The sequence below is a fragment of the Zonotrichia leucophrys genome, chromosome 25 (assembly GCF_028769735.1).
Source record: "Zonotrichia leucophrys gambelii isolate GWCS_2022_RI chromosome 25, RI_Zleu_2.0, whole genome shotgun sequence".
NCBI classification, from domain to species: Eukaryota; Metazoa; Chordata; class Aves; order Passeriformes; family Passerellidae; genus Zonotrichia; species Zonotrichia leucophrys.
This window is the reverse complement of record NC_088194.1, coordinates 294,528-315,818: the sequence shown is the minus strand read 5'-3', so window position 1 is coordinate 315,818 and position 21,291 is coordinate 294,528. Positions and strand designations below refer to the sequence as shown.

At 36.5% G+C, this 21,291-nt stretch overlaps 1 protein-coding gene and 1 non-coding gene across 5 annotated transcripts in view; both read right to left on the bottom strand.

Moving 5' to 3' along the window:
* The window catches only part of KHDC4 (KH domain containing 4, pre-mRNA splicing factor), a 34,067-nt gene that overhangs the window by 7,089 nt on the left and 5,687 nt on the right, over positions 1-21,291 (bottom strand). For 2 of the 4 annotated variants that reach the window (XM_064732492.1, XM_064732495.1), the window contains exons 4-12: positions 21,143-21,222; positions 20,107-20,159; positions 17,461-17,624; positions 11,088-11,299; positions 7,593-7,653; positions 6,664-6,721; positions 6,092-6,345; positions 3,155-3,307; positions 728-840 (exon numbers count right to left, since the gene is read on the bottom strand). In XM_064732492.1, the coding sequence (XP_064588562.1) occupies positions 728-840; positions 3,155-3,307; positions 6,092-6,345; positions 6,664-6,721; positions 7,593-7,653; positions 11,088-11,299; positions 17,461-17,624; positions 20,107-20,159; positions 21,143-21,222 (1,148 nt within the window). The remainder of the gene's footprint in view (positions 1-727; positions 841-3,154; positions 3,308-6,091; positions 6,346-6,663; positions 6,722-7,592; positions 7,654-11,087; positions 11,300-17,460; positions 17,625-20,106; positions 20,160-21,142; positions 21,223-21,291) is intronic. The other 2 variants (XR_010442767.1, XM_064732493.1) reach the window with 2 other exon arrangements.
* On the bottom strand, positions 17,181-17,308 carry LOC135457943 (small Cajal body-specific RNA 4). The gene has a single exon (XR_010442804.1). It is a non-coding gene; the product is annotated as a small Cajal body-specific RNA 4 (non-coding RNA).

Sequence of the window (21,291 nt, the reverse complement as noted above, 5' to 3'; positions counted from 1 at the left end):
GATGGATGGATGATGGATGGATGATGGATGGATGATGGATGGATGGATGGATGGATGGATGATGGATGATGGATGGATGGATGGATGATGGATGGATGGATGGATGATGGATGGATGATGGATGATGGATGGATGATGGATGATGGATGATGGATGGATGATGGATGGATGGATGGATGGATGGATGATGGATGATGGATGATGGATGATGGATGGATGGATGGATGATGGATGGATGATGGATGGATGATGGATGGATGATGGATGGATGATGGATGGATGGATGGATGGATGGATGGATGGATGGATGGATGGATGGATGGATGATGGAGGGATGATGGATGGATGATGGATGGATGATGGATGGATGATGGATGGATGGATGATGGATGGATGATGGATGGATGGATGGATGGATGGATGATGGATGGATGATGGATGGATGATGGATGGATGGATGATGGATGGATGGATGATGGATGGATGATGGATGGATGGATGGATGGATGATGGAGGGATGATGGATGGATGATGGATGGATGGATGGATGGATGATGGATGGATGATGGATGACAACCAAATAATTCCCAAATCAGAGAAGACAACACCAAACCCACCTGTGAAAAAACCCACCCACAACCAAACAACCCCAAATCCGAGAAGCCAACCCCAACCACACCTCAGCACTCAGCTTTGCAGCAGAACCTGCCCGTGGCTCCTCACTCACCTGTCCCTCTCTCTCTCCTTTCCTGAGGAACTCGCTGCCTTCGCCGCGGCTCCCTCGATTTCGCTCGCACTGGAGAAGCCTGTACCTAAATTAGTCATATGAATGGGTCCATGCTATGAGCAGAAAAACACACGGCATTAGCAAACCTACAACTACAACCAAAGCTCCAGCTCCTTAATGATACTGTTAGGAAACCCAACCTTTCCGAGCCAACTAGCAGCAGCAATGTCTCTACACAAAATGCTTTCTCCTACAAATATCTGAGGGCAGCTTTCTGCTAAAAAACATCTGAGTGGGGGGAAACAGCTCTGAGCAACTCTGGGAAATTCCTCAGCACCTCCTGCACCCTGCCAGCAGCTCAGGGCAGTAAACAGATAAATAAACAGGTAGATAAATAAACAGATAAATAAACAGGTAGAGCTGCTCCCTTCATGGATCCCTGTCAGCTCCTCAGCCTGCGGACTGTGAGCACTGAGCAGAGCTGGGGCCAAGGAATCTGTTTGGGATTCTGAAATCAGCTCCAACACACAGGCAGCTCCTTATTGCCTCCAGGAAAGGCTTTCATTGAGGGCTCTGCCTGTGCCAGAGCACCAGAGAAACATTTACAGACACTCCCTGTGCTCTCATGCAAATGGCAAAAACTCAAAATTATTTTTCTTAGAATCATCCACCTACCTAAAATTATTTTCTTTAAACCATCTAACTACCTAAAATTATTTTTCTTTAAATCATCTAACTACATAAAATTATTTTTCTTTAAACCATCTAACTACATAAAATTATTTTCTTTAAACCATCTAACTACATAAAATTATTTTTCTTTAAATCATCTACCTACCTAAAATTATTTTCTTTAAACCATCTAACTACATAAAATTATTTTTCTTTAAACCATCTAACTACATAAAATTATTTTTCTTTAAATCATCTAACTACATAAAATTATTTTTCTTTAAACCATCTAACTACATAAAATTATTTTTCTTTAAACCATCTAACTACATAAAATTATTTTTCTTAAAGCCATCTACCTACCTAAAATTATTTTCTTTAAACCATCTAACTACATAAAATTATTTTTCTTAAAGCCATCTAACTACATAAAATTATTTTTCTTAAAGCCATCTAACTACCTAAAAATTATTTTTCTTAAAGCCATCTAACTACCTAAAAACAATTTTTCTTTAAACCATCTAACTACATAAAATTATTTTTCTTTAAATCATCTACCTACCTAAAATTATTTTCTTTAAACCATCTAACTACATAAAATTATTTTTCTTAAAGCCATCTAACTACCTAAAAATTATTTTTCTTTAAATCATCTAACTACATAAAATTATTTTTCTTAAAGCCATCTAACTACCTAAAATTATTTTCTTTAAACCATCTAACTACATAAAATTATTTTTCTTTAAACCATCTAACTACATAAAATTATTTTTCTTAAAGCCATCTACCTACATAAAATTATTTTTCTTTAAATCATCTAACTACCTAAAATTATTTTCTTTAAACCATCTAACTACATAAAATTATTTTTCTTAGAATCATCTAACTACATAAAATTATTTTTCTTTAAACCATCTAACTACCTAAAAATTATTTTCTTTAAACCATCTAACTACCTAAAATTATTTTCCTTAAAGCCATCTAACTACCTAGAAATTATTTTTCTTTAAATCATCTAGCTACATAAAATTATTTTTCTTTAAATCATCTACCTACTAAATTATTTTCTTTAAACCATCTAACTACATAAAGTTATTTTCTTTAAACCATCTAACTACATAAAATTATTTTCTTTAAACCATCTAACTACATATAATTATTTTTCTTTAAACCATGTAACTACCTAAAAACTTTTTTTCTTTAAACCATCTAACTACATAAAATTATTTTTCTTTAAACCATCTAACTACCTAAAAATTATTTTCCTTAAAGCCATCTAACTACCTAAAAACAATTTTTCTTAAAGCCATCTAACTACCTAAAAACAATTTTTCTTAAAGCCATCTAACTACCTAAATCAATAAGCTTTTTAACCTAGGCTTCTTGAAATCCTCTCAAGTGTAACCTGCAAGGTAAATGGGGAAAAACTACAAGTTATTCCATTTCCCTCCCTCAAAAAGCCCACCTAAAAACCCCCAAAAAAATTCCAATAAAACCCCAAATAATTTGTGTTTAAGCCAAGCAGTCCCACACTCTGGCCATGTCTGTGAGCTGGATGCAGAAATCATCTTGGGCAAAATGGAATGAATTAATAAATCGATTTATAGAGCTGTGCAATCGATTTATAGAGCTGTGCATCCACTCAGAGACACCAAAATGTGAATTTTGTGCCCTCTGTCCTGCTCCAACAGCCTGGGCTAACAACAACCCGATGTGTGCCTGGTGAGGGAAGGAAAATTGCAGCTTTTATTCCACCTGGTAGCCCAGCAGGCCGGACTCGCGCTCGTCGGGCAGCTCCTCGGTGAAGCGGCGCTTGTGGCCCTGCGGCTGCACCGGGGGCTGGCTCCCAGCCGGAATGCTGGCCTTGCCTGGGGCAGCAGCGAGGAAAGGGGCGCTCAGGGGGCTCTGCTGGGCACACGGAAAACACAAAAAATTAAATTATACATGTAAAGTATTCATTTAGTACTCAAAGGACTCTGCTGGGCACAGGGAAAACACAGAAAAATTAAATTATACATGTAAAGTATTCATTTAGTACTGAAAGGACTCTGCTGGGCACAGGGAAAACACAAAAAAATTAAATTATACATGTAAAATATTCATTCTGCACACAGAGAACTCTGCTGGGCACAGGGCACAGAGAAAACACAAAAAAATACATTTATATACATGTAAAGTATTCATTCAGTACTCAAAGGACTCTGCTGGGCACAGAGAAAACACAAAAAAATTAAATTATACATGTAAAGCATTCATTTAGTACTCAGAGGACTCTGCTGGGCACAAGGCACAGAGAAAACACAAAAAAATTAAATTATACATGTAAAGTATTCATTCCGCACTCAGAGAACTCTGCTGGGCACAGGGCACAGAGAAAACACAAAAAAATGTAAATTATACATGGAAAGTGTTCATTTAGTACTCAAAGGACTCTGTTGGGCACAGGGAAAACACAAAAAAATACATTTATACATGTAAAATATTCATTCAGTACTCAGAGAACTCTGCGGGGCACAGGGCACAGAGAAAACACAAAAAAATGTAATTATATACATGTGAAGTATATAGGTATATAAGTATTCATTTAGTACTCAAGAGAACTCTGCTGGGCACAGGGCACAGAGAAAACACAAAATAAATGTCATTTATACATGTAAAATATTCATTCTGCACTCAGAGAAGTCTGCTGGGCACAGGGCAGAGAGAAAACACAAAAAAATTAAATTATACATGTAAAGTATTCATTCCGCACTCAGAGAACTCTGCTGGGCACAGAGAAAACACAAAAAAATACATTTATATAAAGTATTCTTTCAGTACTCAGAGAACTCTGCTAGGCACAAGGCACAGAGAAAACACAAAATAAATGTCATTTATACATGTAAAATATTCATTCCGCACGCAGAGAACTCCGCGGGGCACAGGGCAGAGAGAAAACACAAAAAAATACATTTATATACATGTAAAGTATTCATTCCGCACTCAGAGAACTCTGCTGGGCACAGGGAAAACACAAAAAAATGAAATTTATATGTTAAGAATTCATTCCGCACTCAGAGAACTCTGCTGGGCACAGGGAAAACACAAAAAAATTAAATTATACATGTAAAGTATTCATTTAGTACTCAAAGGACTCTGCTGGGCACAAGGCAAAGAGACAACACAAAAAAATGTGATTTATATGTAAAGTATTCATTCAGTACTCAGAAGACTCTGCTGGGCACAAGGCAGAGAGAAAACACAAAATAAATGTAATTAAATACATGTGAAGTATATAAGTATCCATTTAGTACTGAAAGGACTCTGCTGGGCACAAGGCAAAGAGACAACACAAAAAAATGTGATTTATATGTAAAGTATTCATTCAGTACTCAGAAGACTCTGCTGGGCACAAGGCAGAGAGAAAACACAAAAAAATGTAATTATATACATGTAAAGTATATAGGTATATAAGTATTCATTTAGTACTCAGAGAACTCTGCTGGGCACAGGGCACAGAGAAAACACAAAATAAATGTAATTTATAAGTAAAGAATTCATTCCGCACTCAGAGAACTCTGCTGGGCACAAGGCAGACAGAAAACACAAAAAAATGTAATTTATGTATAAAGCATTCATTTAGTACTCAGAGGACTCTGCTGGGCACAGGGCACAGAGAAAACACAAAAAAATGTAATTTATACATGTAAAATATTCATTCTGCACTCAGAGAAGTCTGCTGGGCACAGGGCAGAGAGAAAACACAAAAAAAGGATGGATGGATGGATGATGGATGGATGGATGGATGGATGATGGATGGATGGATGATGGATGGATGATGGATGGATGGATGGATGGATGGATGGATGGATGGATGGATGGAGTGATGGATGATGGATGGATGATGGATGGATGGATGATGGATGGATGATGATGGATGGATGATGGATGGATGGATGATGGATGGATGATGGATGGATGATGGATGGATGAGGATGGATGATGGATGATGGATGGATGGATGATGGATGGATGATGGATGGATGATGGATGGATGGATGGATGGATGGATGAGGATGGATGGATGATGGATGGATGATGGATGGATGGATGATGGATGGATGATGGATGGATGATGGATGATGGATGGATGATGGATGGATGGATGATGGATGGATGGATGATGGATGATGGATGGATGGATGATGGATGGATGATGGATGGATGGATGATGGATGATGGATGGATGGATGATGGATGGATGATGGATGGATGATGGATGGATGATGGATGATGGATGATGGATGATGGATGATGGATATGGATGATGGATGGATGGATGATGGATGGATGGATGGATGGATGATGGATGGATGGATGGATGATGGATGGATGATGGATGGAAGGATGGATGGATGATGGATGGATGGATGATGGATGGATGGATGATGTGATGGATGGATGATGATGGATGATGGATGATGATGATGATGGATGATGAGGATGTGGATGATGGATGGATGATGATGGATTGGATGGATGGATGGTGGATGGATGGATGGATGGATGATGGATGATGGATGGGCATGGATGGATGGATGGATAGGATGATGGATGTGAAATGATTGGATGATGGATGATGGATGATGACAACAGATGTATGACGGACATGGACGGACACACAGATGTACGACACACAGCCGGACACCGTACCTGTCCCGTGCTGGCCGGCGGCTGCACCTGCGCTATCGGGTACTGTGTGGGCACGGGTGGCACGGCCGTGGGCAGCGCTGGCAGCACGCCGGGCGCCAGGGGCACGGCGGGGGGGGGCACCATGCCTGGCACGGCGTAGGGCGGCTGCACCGGCTGCTGGGGCGGCACCACGGCGTAGCCGGACTGGTACCCGTTGGAGGGGTAATAGGAGGGCTGCGAGGGGACGCTGCCGATGGCGGCCGGCTGGGAGAAACCTGCGGACAGGAAGGACAAACGGACACCTGAGCTCCGTCACAGACACCCAAAATAATTCATTCCTTCATTCTAATTCATTACTTAATTATTAGTAATTAATTAATAGTTAATTCTAAATGGAAAAAAGGCTGGAGGCTCAGAGGGAATGGCGGCCGGCTGGGAGAAACCTGGGCACAGACAGGACAAACGGACACCTGAGCTCCGTCACACACACCCAAATGATTCATTCCTTCATTCTAATTCATTACTTAATTATTAGTAATTAATTAATAGTTAATTCTAAATGGCAAAAAGGCTGGAGGAGAGGGGATTGTTACCTGCCAAGGGAACGGCGGTGGTGATCTGGTTCACAAACCGGGAGTACTCGGCGTGAACCTGCAAAGATTAGAAATTAATAATTAAAATATAAACATTGATATTTATTTAATTACTCATAAGAATGTGAGGGAATGCTGATTAGAAAACTGTGCACAAGGACAGGAATAAGGCAAACATAACAATCCAGCAAAATCCCATAAACATCCCCTGATCCCACTGGCCCCTGGAATTATATTAATTATAATATAATATATATCTATAAAAAATTATATAATAATAACAACAATATTTCAATAATTATATTAATAATAATTACTTAATAATAATATTAATAATTATATATTAATAATTATATATTAGTAATTATATCGAGAATTATTCTAATTTTATAGAAAAATAGTATAATATAATATAATATAATATAATATAATATAATATAATATAATATAATATATTATAATATAAACTATTATAATATAATATATATAATATTATATATATAATATAATATAATATAAATTATATTTAATATAATAAAATATATTTGGGGTATATAATAAATATATAATCAATAATAATAAATTATTATATATAATATATATTATGTATTGTTATTATACATGTTATATATATTATAATATTTATAATATATATCATAATATATGTATATAATATATATATTATATATATGTATATAATATATATATTTATAATATATAAAAATAAATATATAAATAAATTAAAATAAAAATATTATTATTATTATTATTATTATTATTTATAAGAGAATGAGAAACTCTTGGAAAGAGAAATCTATGAGAGCTTTGCTAAAAGCATCAATTTCTTAATACACAGCCCAAATTATTATTAAAAATTATTATTATTATTATTAAAAATTTTGAAATTTTAATATTTGTAAGTTACTCACAGTTTGCAAGAGGTTCTCACACAGCTTTTTAGCAGCTGCCAAACCTTCTGGCTTTGGGTGACTGAAAAATAAATAAAAATAAATTAATAAAAACAAAATTTCTGGCAAATTTGGGAGCTCCTTCCAGGTATCTCCAAAGTTAAATCAGGTTCAAAGATTTATTTAATTCCCATTAAATCAGTCCAAATGAAGAATTCCCCATTTAAAAAACTTAATTTTAAAGGGATTTTTAAAAATTGATTTTAAAGGGATTTTTTAAAATTGATGTTTTATGGGATCTTTAAAAATGCATTTTTAATGGATTTTTAATGGGGTTTTTTCAAATGGATTTTTAATGAGATTTTTTTAACAATAGATTTTTTATAAGATCTTTTAAAATGGATTTTTAAGGGATTTTTTAACAATGGATTTTTAATGGGATTTTTTTAAATGGATTTTTAATGGAATTTTTAAAATTTGATTTTTATGGGATTTTTTAAAATGGATTTTAATGGAATTTTTAAAAATGGATTTTTAATGGAATTTTTTAAAATGGATTTTTAATGGAATTTTTTAAAATTGATTTTTTAATGGGATTTTTTAAAATGGATTTTTAATGGAATTTTTTAAAATTGATTTTTTAATGGGATTTTTTTAATGGATTTTTATGGGATTTTTAAAATGGATTTTTAATGATTTAATGGGATATTTTTAAAATTGATTTTTATGGGATCTTAAAAATGCATTTTTAATGGATTTTTAATGGGTTTTTTTTCAAATGGATTTTTAATAGGATTTTTTAAAATGGATTCTAATGGGATTTTTAAATGGGATTTTTTTAATGGATTTTTAATGGATTTTTAATGGAGTTTTATGAGATTTTTTTAAGAAAGAATTTTTAAATGGGATTTTTTTTAATTGATTTTTAAAATTGATTTGTAAAGGGATTTTTTAAATGGATTTTTTAAATGGGATTTTTAAATGGATTTTTAAAATGGGATTTTTAAGAATTGATTTTTAATGGGATTTTTAAAATGGATTTTTATGAGGTTTTTTTTAAAAAAGGATGTTTTAAATGGGATTTTTTTAAATGGATTTTTAATGGGATTTTTTAAATGGATTTTTATGGAATTTTTTAAAATGGATTTTTATGGGATTTTTTTAAATTGATTTTTATGGGATTTTTAAATGGATTTTTATGGGATTTTTAAACAATGGATTTTTAAGGGATTTTTTAACAATGGATTTTTAATGGGATTTTTTTAAATGGATTCTAATGGGATATTTTTTAAAATTCGATTTTTATGGGATTTTTTTAAATGGGATTTTTTAAAATGGATTTTATATATTAGATTTTTTATCAGATTTTTAAAATGGATTTTTATGTTTTTTTTTTTAATTAGTTTTTAATGGGTTTTTAATGGGATATTTTTAAAATTGACTTTTATGGGATTTTTTAAAATTGATTTTTATGGGATTTTTTTAATGGATTTTTTATGGGATTTTTAAATGGGATTTTCAAAAATTGATTTTTATGGGATTTTTTTGAAATGGATATTTAAAATAGATTTTAATGGGATTTTTTCAATGGATTTTTATGGGATTTTTTTGAAATGGATATTTAAAATAGATTTTTATGGGACTTTTTAATGGATTTTTTTAATGGGTTTTTTTAAAACGGATTTTTATGGGATTTTTTTAATGGATTTTTATGGGATTTTTTAATGGATTTTTATGGATTTTTTACAATGGATTTTTACGGGATTTTTTAAAATGGATTTTTTAAAATTTGATTTTTATGGGATTTTTTAAAATGGATTTTTAATGGGATTTTTTTTTTAATTTGATTTTTATGGGATTTTTTAAAATTTGATTTTAATGGGATTTTTTAAAATGGATTTTTATGGGATTTTTTTGTAATGGATTTTTAAAATCGATTTTTATGGGAATTTTTAAAATGGATTTAATGGGATTTTTTAAATGGATTTTTTTAAAATTGATTTTATGGGATTTTTTAAAATGGATTTTAATGGGATTTTTAAAATTTGATTTTTATGGGATTTTTTAAAATGGTTTTTAATGGGATTTTTTTAAATTGATTTTTATGGGATTTTTTTAACGGATTTTTATGGGATTTTTAATGGAATTTTTAAAAATGGATTTTTAAAATTTGATTTTTATGGGATTTTTTCAATGGATTTTAATGGGATTTTTTTATAAATCGATTTTTAATGGGATTTTTTTAATGGATTTTAATGGGATTTTTTTAATGTATTTTTATGGGATTTTTAAAACGGATTTTAATGGGATTTTTTAAATGTATTTTTATGGGATTTTTAAAACGGATTTTAATGGGATTTTTTAAATGGATTTTAATGGGATTTTTTTATAAATCGATTTTTAATGGGATTTTTTTATAAATCGATTTTTAATGGGATTTTTTTATACAACGATTTTTAATGGGATTTTTTAAAAATTGATTTTTATGGGATTTTTTAAACGGATTTTTATGGAATTTTTTAAAATGGATTTTTATGGAATTTTTTAAAATTGATTTTTTAATGGGATTTTTTAAAAATTGATTTTTATGGGATTTTTAAAATGGATTTTAATGGGATTTTTTTAATGGATTTTTATGGGATTTTTTTAAACGGATTTTTACGGGATTTTTTAAAATGGATTTTTAATGGAATTTTTAAAAATGGATTTTTTAAAATTTGATTTTTATGGGATTTTTTTAAAATGGATTTTAATGGGATTTTTTTAATGCAATTTAATGGGACTTTTTAACGGATTTTTACGGGATTTTTTTAAATGGATTTTAATGGGTTTTTTAATGGATTTTTATGGGATTTTTAAAAATTGATTCTTATGGAATTTTTAAAAAATGGATATTTAAAATGTATTTTTATGGGATTTTTTAAATGGATTTTTAATGGGATTTTTTTAAATGGATTTTTATGGGATTTTTTAAATGTATTTTTATGGGATTTTTAAAATGGATTTTAATGGGATTTTTTAAACGGATTTTTATGGGATTTTTTAAATGGATTTTAATGGGATTTTTTAAAATTGATTTTTTAATGGGATTTTTTAAAATGGATTTTTAATGGGATTTTTTAAGTGGATTTTTTTAATGGATTTTTTAATGGGATTTTTTTAATGGATTTTAATGGGATTTTTAAAATGGATTTTTATGGGATTTTTTTAAATGGATTTTTAAAATCGATTTTTATGGGAATTTTTAAATGGGAATTTTTAAAATGGATTTTTATGGGATTTTTTAAATGGATTTTTATGGGATTTTTTAAATGGATTTTTATGGGATTTTTAAAAAAATGGATATTTAAAATGTATTTTTATGGGATTTTTAAAATGGATTTTAATGGGATTTTTTCAATGGATTTTAATGGGATTTTTTCAATGGATTTTAATGGGATTTTTTTATAAACCGATTTTTAATAGGATTTTTTTATAAACCAATTTTCAATATGATTTTTTAGAACTGCCCCATACCTGATGTAGATGTACATGGGCTCGAAGGCCTCCCTGCCCGAGGCCGGCTCGATGCACCCCGAGCCTTTCCCCCGCAGGAAAACCTTGGCGCCCGTTTCCAGCTGGATGTGCTGCAGGTACGAGCAGCCGGGCCCCTCCACCTTCTCCTTGACACCGAACGTGGGCACCGCGTGCTCCAAGCCCACAAACAGCTTGTCCTGCACGTAATGCAGCTGAAAATGAACAGCAACATTTTAATATTTTAATTTAATTTAAATTAAATTAAATTAAATGTCTGAGGGCAGACAGAAGGGGTCAGTGTCAGATGGAAAAATTGCCTTCTATTTCAAATTAAACACCTACTGCAGGCTTTTATCAGCACACAGCTTGTCCTGCACGTAATGCAGCTGCAAAAAATATTTTAATATTTTATTTTAATTTCACTGAGGGCAGACAGAAGGGGTCAGTGTCAAATGTAAAAATTGCCTTATATTTCAAATTAAACACCTACTGCAGGCTTTTATCAGCACACAGCTTGTCCTGCACGTAATGCAGCTGCAAAAAACAGCAACATTTGCATTTTTAAATTAATTTAAATTAAATTAAAATAAATGTCTGAGGGCAGACAGAAGGGGTCAGTGTCAAATGTAAAAATTGCCTTATATTTCAAATTAAACACCTACTGCAGGCTTTTACCTGCAAACAACTTGTCCTGCACGTAATGCAGCTGCAAAAATATTTTAATATTTTAATTTAATTTCACTGAGGACAAACATCTCACTGCTGGGACAGCAGAAGAGTTCAGTGGCAGATACAAAAATATCAGTTCAGAAGTAAAAATTGATTTCTATTTCAAATTAAACACCTTCTGCAGGCTTTTATCAGCACACAGCTTGTCCTGCACGTAATGCAGCTGCAAAAAACAGAAACATTTGAATATTTTATTTAATTGAAATTAAATTAAATTAAATGTCTGAGGGCAGAGAGAAGGGGTCGGTGTCAGATGGAAAAATTGCCTTATATTTCAAATTAAACACCTACTGCAGGCTTTTATCTGCAAACAACTTGTCCTGATGCATCTGAAAATGAACAGCAAAATTTTAATATTTTATTCTAATTTCACTGAGGGCAGCAGAAGGATTCAGTGTCAGATACAAAAAATAAGTTCAGAAGTAAAAATTGCCTTATATTTCAAATTAAACACCTGCTGCAGGCTTTTATCAGCACACAGCTTGTCCTGCACGTAATGCAGCTGCAAAAAACAGCAACATTTGCATTTTTTAATTAATTTAAATTAAATTAAAATAAAATAAATGTCAGAAGGCAGACAGAAGGGGTCAGTGTCAAATGTAAAAATTGCCTTATATTTCAAATTAAACACCTACTGCAGGCTTTTACCTGCAAACAACTTGTCCTGCACATAATGCATCTGAAAATAAACAGCAACATTTTAATTTTTTATTTTAATTTCAGTGAGGGCAGCAGAAGGATTCAGTGTCAGATACAAAAATATCAGTTCAGAAGTAAAAATTGCCTTATATTTCAAATTAAACATCTACTGCAGGATTTTACCTGCAAACAACTTGTCCTGCACATAATGCATCTGGAAATGAACAGCAAAATTTTAATATTTTAATTTAAATTTCACTGAGGGCAGAGAGAAGGGGTCGGTGTCAGATGGAAAAATTGCCTTATATTTCAAATTAAACACCTACTGCAGGCTTTTATATTTTAATATTTTATTTTAATTTCACTGAGGGCAGACAGAAGGGGTCAGTGTCACATGGAAAAATTGCCTTATATTTCAAATTAAACACCTACTGCAGGATTTTATCAGCACACAGCTTGTCCTGCACGTAATGCAGCTGAAAATGAACAGCAAAATTTTAATATTTTAATTTAATTTAAATTAAATTAAATTAAATGTCTGAGGGCAGACAGAAGGGGTCAGTGTCAAATGTAAAAATTGCCTTATATTTCAAATTAAACACCTATTGCAGGATTTTACCTGCAAACAACTTGTCCTGATGCAGCTGAAAATGAACAGCAACATTTTAATATTTTAATTTAATTTCACTGAGGGCAGCAGAAGGGGTCAGTGGCAGATACAAAAATATCAGTTCAGAAGTAAAAATTGATTTCTATTTCAATGTAAACACCTTCTGCAGGCTTTTCTCAGGACACAACTTGTCCTGCACATAACGCATCTGCAAGTGAACAGCAAAATTTTAATATTTTATTTAATTCAAATTAAATTAAATTAAAATAAATGTCTGAGGGCAGACAGAAGGGGTCAGTGTCAAATGTAAAAATTGCCTTATATTCCAAATTAAACACCTATTGCAGGATTTTATATTTTAATATTTTATTTTAATTTCACTGAGGGCAGACAGAAGGGGTCAGTGTCAAATGTAAAAATTGCCTTATATTTCAAATTAAACACCTACTGCAGGCTTTTATCAGCACACAGCTTGTCCTGCACGTAATGCAGCTGCAAAAAACAGCAACATTTTAATATTTTAATTTAAATTAAATTAAATTAAAATAAATGTCAGAAGGCAGACAGAAGGGGTCAGTGTCAAATGTAAAAATTGCCTTATATTTCAAATTAAACACCTATTGCAGGATTTTACCTGCAAACAACTTGTCCTGCACATAATGCATCTGGAAATGAACAGCAAAATTTTAATTTTAATTTCACTGAGGACAGACAGACAGAAGGGTTCAGTGTCAGATACAAAAATATCAGTTCAGAAGTAAAAATTGCCTTATATTTCAAATTAAACATCTACTGCAGGGTTTTATCAGCACACAACTTGTCCTGCACGTAATGCAGCTGCGAAAAACAGCAACATTTTAATATTTTAATTTAAATTTCACTGAGGGCAGACAGAAGGGGTCAGTGTCAGATGGAAAAATTGCCTTATATTTCAAATTAAACATTTACTGCAGGCTTTTATCAGCACACAGCTTGTCCTGCACGTAATGCAGCTGCAAAAAATATTTTAATTTTTTATTTTAATTTCACTGAGGGCAGACAGAAGGGGTCAGTGTCAGATACAAAAATATCAGTAAAAATTGATTTCTAGTTCAATGTAAACACCTTCTGCAGGGTTTTATCAGCAAACAACTTGCCCTGGACATAATGCATCTGGAATTTTAATATTTTATTCTAATTTCACTGAGGGCAGCAGAAGGATTCAGTGTCAGATACAAAAATATCAGTAAAAATTGATTTCTAGTTCAATGTAAACACCTACTGCAGGCTTTTATCAGCAAACAGCTTGTCCTGCACGTAATGCAGCTGCAAAAAAGATTTTAATATTTCATTTTAATTTCACTGAGGGCAGACAGAAGAGTTCAGTGGAAGATACAAAAATATCAGTAAAAATTCATTTCTATTTCAATGTAAACACTTTGTGCAGACTTTTATCAGCACACAACTTGTCCTGCACATAATGCAGCTGCAAAAAACAGCAAAATTTTAATATTTTAATTTAATTTCAATTAAATTAAATTAAAATAAATGTCTGAGGGCAGACAGAAGGGATCAGTGTCAGATATAAAAATTGCCTTATATTTCAAATTAAACACCTGCTGCAGGCTTTTACCTTTTACAAGTTACAAACAACTTGTCCTGATGCATCTGAAAATGAACAGCAAAATTTTAATATTTTATTCTAATTTCACTGAGGGCAGCAGAAGGATTCAGTGTCAGATACAAAAAGTAAGTTCAGAAGTAAAAACTGATTTCTATTTCAAATTAAACACCTACTGCAGGCTTTTACCTGCAAACAACTTGTGCTGGACATAATGCATCTGGAAATTAACAGCAAAATTTTAATTTTTTATTTTAATTTCAGTGAGGGCAGCAGAAGGATTCAGTGTCAGATACAAAAATATCAGTTCAGAAGTAAAAATTGCCTTATATTTCAAATTAAACACCTACTGCAGGATTTTATCTGCAAACTTGTCCTGCACATAATGCAGCTGCAAAAAACATTTTAATATTTCATTTTAATTTCACTGAGGGCAGACAGAAGGGGTCAGTGTCAGATGGAAAAATTGCCTTATATTTCAAATTAAACACCTGCTGCAGGCTTTTATCTGCAAACTTGTCCTGCACATAATGCAGCTGCAAAAATATTTTAATATTTTATTTTAATTTCACTGAGGGCAGACATCTCACTGCTGGGACAGCAGAAGAGTTCAGTGGCAGATACAAAAATATCAGTTCAGAAGTAAAAATTGATTTCTATTTCAAATTAAACACCTTCTGCAGGCTTTTCTCAGCACACAGCTTATCCTGCACGTAATGCAGCTGCAAAAAACAGAAACATTTGCATTTTTTAATTAATTTAAATTAAATTAAAATAAAATAAATGTCAGAAGGCAGACAGAAGGGGTCAGTGTCAAATGTAAAAATTGCCTTATATTTCAAATTAAACACCTACTGCAGGCTTTTATCTGCAAACTTGTCCTGCACATAATGCATGCAGAAATTAACAGCAACATTTTAATATTTTAATTTAATTTCACTGAGGGCAGCAGAAGGGGTCAGTGGCAGATACAAAAATATCAGTTCATAATATTGACTTATATTTCAATGTAAATTCAAAATTCAATGTCAATTCAAAAAATCCATTTCTATTTCATTGCACACACGTCCTGCAGGCTTTTATCTGCAAACTTGTCCTGCACATAATGCATGCAGAAATTAACAGCAAAATTTTAATATTTCATTTTAATTTCACTGAGGGCAGACAGAAGGGTTCAGTGGCAGACACAAAAATATCAGTTCAAAAGTAAAAATTGACTTATATTTCAAATTAAACACCTATTGCAGGATTTTACCTGCAAACAACTTGTCCTGGACATAATGCATGTGGAAATGAACAGCAACATTTTAATTTTTTAATTTTAATTTCACTGAGGGCAGACATCCCATTGCTGGGACAGCAGAAGGGTTCAGTGGCAGATACAAAAATATCAGTAAAAATTGATTTCTATTTCAATGTAAACACTGAAATAAGTAAAAATTTATTTCTATTTCAATGTAAACACCTTCTGCTGGCTTTTCTCAGCACACAACTTGTCCTGCACATAACGCATCTGCAAGTGAAAAATTTTAATTTTAATTTCACTGAGGACAGACAGACAGAAGGGTTCAGTGTCAGATACAAAAATATCAGTTCAGAAGTAAAAACTGATTTCCATTTCAAATTAAACATTTACTGCAGGCTTTTACCTGCAAACAACTTGTGCTGGACATAATGCATGTGGAAATGAACAGCAAAATTTTAATATTTTATTCTAATTTCACTGAGGGCAGACAGACAGAAGGGTTCAGTGTCAGATACAAAAATATCAGTTCATAATATTGACTTATATTTCAATGTAAATTCAAAATTCAATGTCAATTCAAAAAATCGATTTCTATTTCATTGCACACACATCCTGCAGGGTTTTATCAGCAAGCAACTTGGGCTGGACATAATGCATGTGGAAATTAACAGCAAAATTTTAATTTTTAATTTAATTTCACTGAGGGCAGCAGAAGGGGTCAGTGGCAGATACAAAAATATCAGTTCAGAAGTAAAAATTGATTTCTATTTCAATGTAAACACTTTGTGCAGGCTTTTATCTGCAAACAACTTGTCCTGATGCATCTGAAAATGAACAGCAAAATTTTAATATTTTATTCTAATTTCACTGAGGGCAGACAGACAGAAGGGTTCAGTGTCAGATACAAAAATATCAGTTCAGAAGTAAAAATTGATTTCTATTTCAAATTAAACACCTATTGCAGGATTTTACCTGCAAACAACTTGTCCTGGACATAATGCATGTGGAAATGAACAGCAACATTTTAATTTTTTAATTTTAATTTCACTGAGGGCAGACGTCTCACTGCTGGGACAGCAGAAGAGTTCAGTGGAAGATACAAAAATATCAGTAAAAATTCATTTCTATTTCAATGTAAACACCTTCTGCAGGCTTTTCTCAGCACACAACTTGTCCTGCACATAACGCATCTGCAAGTGAACAGCAAAATTTTAATTTTCATTTGAATTTCAGTGAGGACAGCCAGAACATTCCATTTTCATTTCCCATCAGTGTCGGATGGCGCAGTGAGCCCTGGCTTTGCTGCAGGCAGGGCTGCTCTCTCCATCCCTTTGCTTTTAGGAGGCCGCTGGCACCTGAGGCTCACTCTGCAGACTCAGCCTTGCCAGCCCTCCACACCTCACACCACAAGCTCAGCGTGATTTTTTTGGGGTGATTTTTCAGCTTTTATATTGTGATTTTTTTTTTTTTTTAAATAAATAACACCTGACACGTTTGCTTTATAAAAGGGAAATGTTGTAAGCAGAAATAGGCAATAAAATTCACTCACCCCTGACTGGAAGGGAGGTTTCTGGCCCACAGCTGGGGTGATCTGGGCGATGGGGGCTGGCTGGTGATACACAGTGACTGTGGCCCCGTTGAAGGTGGGGCTGGAGCCCGTGGCTGCCTTCACCACGCCGTTGGTGATGATCTCTTTGATTCTGTTAACAGCTCCTGGGGCAGAGAACACAAAACTCATTCTGATTGAGCAGCTCCTGGGTGTCCCTGAGTATCCCAGTCTGATCCAGTCTGTCCCTGGGTGCCCCAGTCTGACCCTGTCTGTCCCTGAGTGTCCCTATCTGTCCCAGTGTGTTTCTGAGTCTCCCAGTCTGTCCCTGGGTGTCTCCAAGTGTCCCTGGGTGTTTCTGAGTGTTCCTGGGTGTCCCAGTCTGTCCCTGGATGTCTCTGATTGTCTCTGAGTGTCCCTGTCTGTCCTTGGGTGTCCCTGGGTGTCCCAGTGTGTTTCTGAGTGTCCCTGGGTGTCCCAGTCTGACCCTGTCTGTCCCTGTCTGTCCCTGGGTGCTCCTGGCTGTACCCAGATGTCCCTGTGGGTGTCCCTGGCAGTCTCTGAGTGTACCCAGGTGTCCCTGTCTGTCCCTGTCTGTTCCTGAGTGTCCCTGGGTGTTTCTGGGCATCCCTGAGAGTCACTGAGTGTCCCCAGGTGTCCCTGTGTGTCCCAGTCAGTCCCAGTCTGTCCCTGTGTCTGTCCCTGTGTCTGTCCCAGTCTGTCCCTGTGTCTGTCCCTGTGTCTGTCCCAGTGTCTGTCCCAGTGTCTGTCCCAGTGTCTGTCCCAGTGTCTGTCCCAGTGTCTGTCCCAGTCTGTTCCAGTCTGTCCCTTCTGTCCCAGTGTCTGTCCCAGTCTGTCCCTGTGTCTGTCCCTGTGTCTGTCCCAGTGTCTGTCCCAGTGTCTGTCCCAGTGTCTGTCCCAGTGTCTGTCCCTGTGTCTGTCCCAGTGTCTGTCCCAGTCTGTCCCTGTGTCTGTCCCAGTGTCTGTCCCAGTCTGTCCCTGTGTCTGTCCCAGTGTCTGTCCCAGTCTGTCCCTGAGTGTCCTCAGGTGTCCCTGTCTATTCCAGTCTGTCTGTCCCTGTGTGTCCCAGTCTGTCCCAATCTGACCCAGCATGTCCATGAGTGTCCCAGTCTACCCTTGTCTGTCTGTCCCTGTGTCTATCCCAGTCTGTCCCTGTGTCTGTCCCTTCTGTCCATGTCTGTCCCAGTGTCTGTCCCAGTGTCTGTCCCAGTGTCTGTCCCAGTGTGTCCCAGTGTCTGTCCCAGTGTCTGTCCCAGTGTCTGTCCCTGTGTCTGTCCCAGTGTCTGTCCCTGTGTCTGTCCCTGTGTCTGTCCCAGTCTGTCCCTGTGTCTGTCCCAGTGTCTGTCCCAGTCTGTCCCAGTCCATCCCAGTGAGCAGAGGTCAGGGCAGCCCCAGGCTCTGCTCCAGGCCCAGCAATGGCCCCAGAGCCACGGGCAGGGCCTGAGCCCAGGAGCTGCCCCTGCCCAGGAGGCAGAACTGCTGCCCTGGGCAGTGCCAGCCCTGAGCAGAGCCCAGAGAGGCTGTGGGGGCTCCGTGCCTGGGGACCCCAGACCCACCTGGAGCAGCCCTGAGCCCTGGGGTGTCCCTGTTTGGGGACCCCAGACCCACCTGGAGCAGCCCTGAGCCCTGGGGTGTCCCTGTTTGGGGACCCCAGACCCACCTGGAGCAGCCCTGAGCCCTGGGGTGTCCCTGTTTGGGGACCCCAGACCCACCTGGAGCAGCGCTGAGCCCTGGGGTGTCCCTGTTTGGGGACCCCAGACCCACCTGGCCCCATCCTGAGCCCTGGGGTGTCCCTGTTTGGGGACCCCAGACCCACCTGGAGCAGCCCTGAGCCCTGGGGTGTCCCTGCCTGGGTACCCCAGACCCACCTGGAGCAGCCCTGAGCCCTGGGGTGTCCCTGTTTGGGGACCCCAGACCCACCTGGCCCCATCCTGAGCCCTGGGGTGTCCCTGTTTGGGGACCCCAGACCCACCTGGAGCAGCCCTGAGCCCTGGGGTGTCCCTGTTTGGGGACCCCAGACCCACCTGGAGCAGCCCTGAGCCCTGGGGTGTCCCTGTTTGGGGACCCCAGACCCACCTGGAGCAGCCCTGAGCCCTGGGGTGTCCCTGTTTAGGGACCCCAGACCCACCTGGCCCCATCCTGAGCCCTGGGGTGTCCCTGTTTGGGGACCCCAGACCCACCTGGAGCAGCCCTGAGCCCTGGGGTGTCCCTGTTTGGGGACCCCAGACCCACCTGGAGCAGCCCTGAGCCCTGGGGTGTCCCTGTTTGGGGACCCCAGACCCACCTGGCCCCATCCTGAGCCCTGGGGTGTCCCTGCCTGAGCAGGGTGGTGGCACCAGATGTGACCCTCGTGCTCCCTCCTGACAGATCTGTCTCACCCCTGTTCCCATGGATCTGGGTGTGTTATCAGTGAGATAAGAGCTGTACCTGCTCACTCCCCCCAACCTTCCTTGTAATCTACCCAAAATTTTCATTTCCTGGTGAATGCAGTCTGTGGCACCTCAGGGATTTGTCAGCAGAGATCTCAGTGTGTGAATGGAATCTGTTATCACCACCAAAGTGTTTATAACCCAAATCCAACCCTTCATCACAAACAGGGAGAGAAAAACCAGAATATTTTGTACTCACTGTCAACCAACTCCCGTGTCTGGCCCTGAACATGAAGATACAAAGGACGATCTCTGGAAGGAAAAAGTCAAATATTCAATTAAACCCACAGAAAACACAATAATCATGAACCAAATCTAATTATATTACCAGAAAGTCTTCCATAAAAATCTGAAATGCCCTCCAGATAACAGAACACAAATTCCTTGAGTATCACAGTGCTCAGGAAGAAAAGCTCTGCACTGAAAATCTGACTGAGGAGTTGATGGTGATTCAGAAAATTACAGCACTGAAAACTTTAATTAGTTTATCCATAAATGGGTCACTAAATAAAAGCAGTAAGAAATTTGTATTTCTTGGCAAGTTGTAGAGTTCTGTGGGGAGAAGCTGAAGGGCTCAGGAAGAAAAGCTCTGCACTGAAAATCTGATTGAGGAGTTGATGGTGATTCAGAAAATTACAGCACTGAAAACTTTAATTAGTTTATCCATAAATGGGTCACTAAATAAAAGCAGCAAGAAATTTGTATTTCTTGGGAAGTTGTAATGTTCTGTGGGGAGAAGCTGAAGTGCTCAGGAAGAAAAGCTCTGCACTGAAAATCTGATTGAGGAGTTGATGATGATTCAGAAAATTACAGCACTGAAAACTTTAATTATTTTGCCCATAAATGGGTCACTAAATAAAAGCAGCAAGAAATTTGTATTTCTTGGGAAGTTGTAATGTTCTGTGGGGAGAAGTTGAAACGCTCAGGAAGAAAAGCTCTGCACTGAAAATCTGATTGAGGAGTTGATGGTGATTCAGAAAATTACAGCACTGAAAACTTTAATTAGTTTATCCATAAATGGGTCACTAAATAAAAGCAGCAAGAAATTTGTATTTCTTGGGAAGTTGTAATGTTCTGTGGGGAGAAGTTGAGCACAGTGTGATCTGGGGTGGTTATTTCAGCCCAGCACCATCAGAATGGCAAATTTATAGGAAAACCAACTAAATAAAACCTCAGCATTTTGTCACCTCAGAGAAAAGAAGCAGAACCTCCAAAATTAAAAAAAAAATACAAACCCAGGTCCCACTTTGGCTTTCTCTTCTGCAGTCATGAACCTCCCTCGAGTGGAGACAGCTGCTCCACTCAGGCGACTGATCTGCAAAAAATGTACAAAAAGCAGTGAAACACCTGCCAACAACAAACCAGGCACACACAGAAAGCCAAA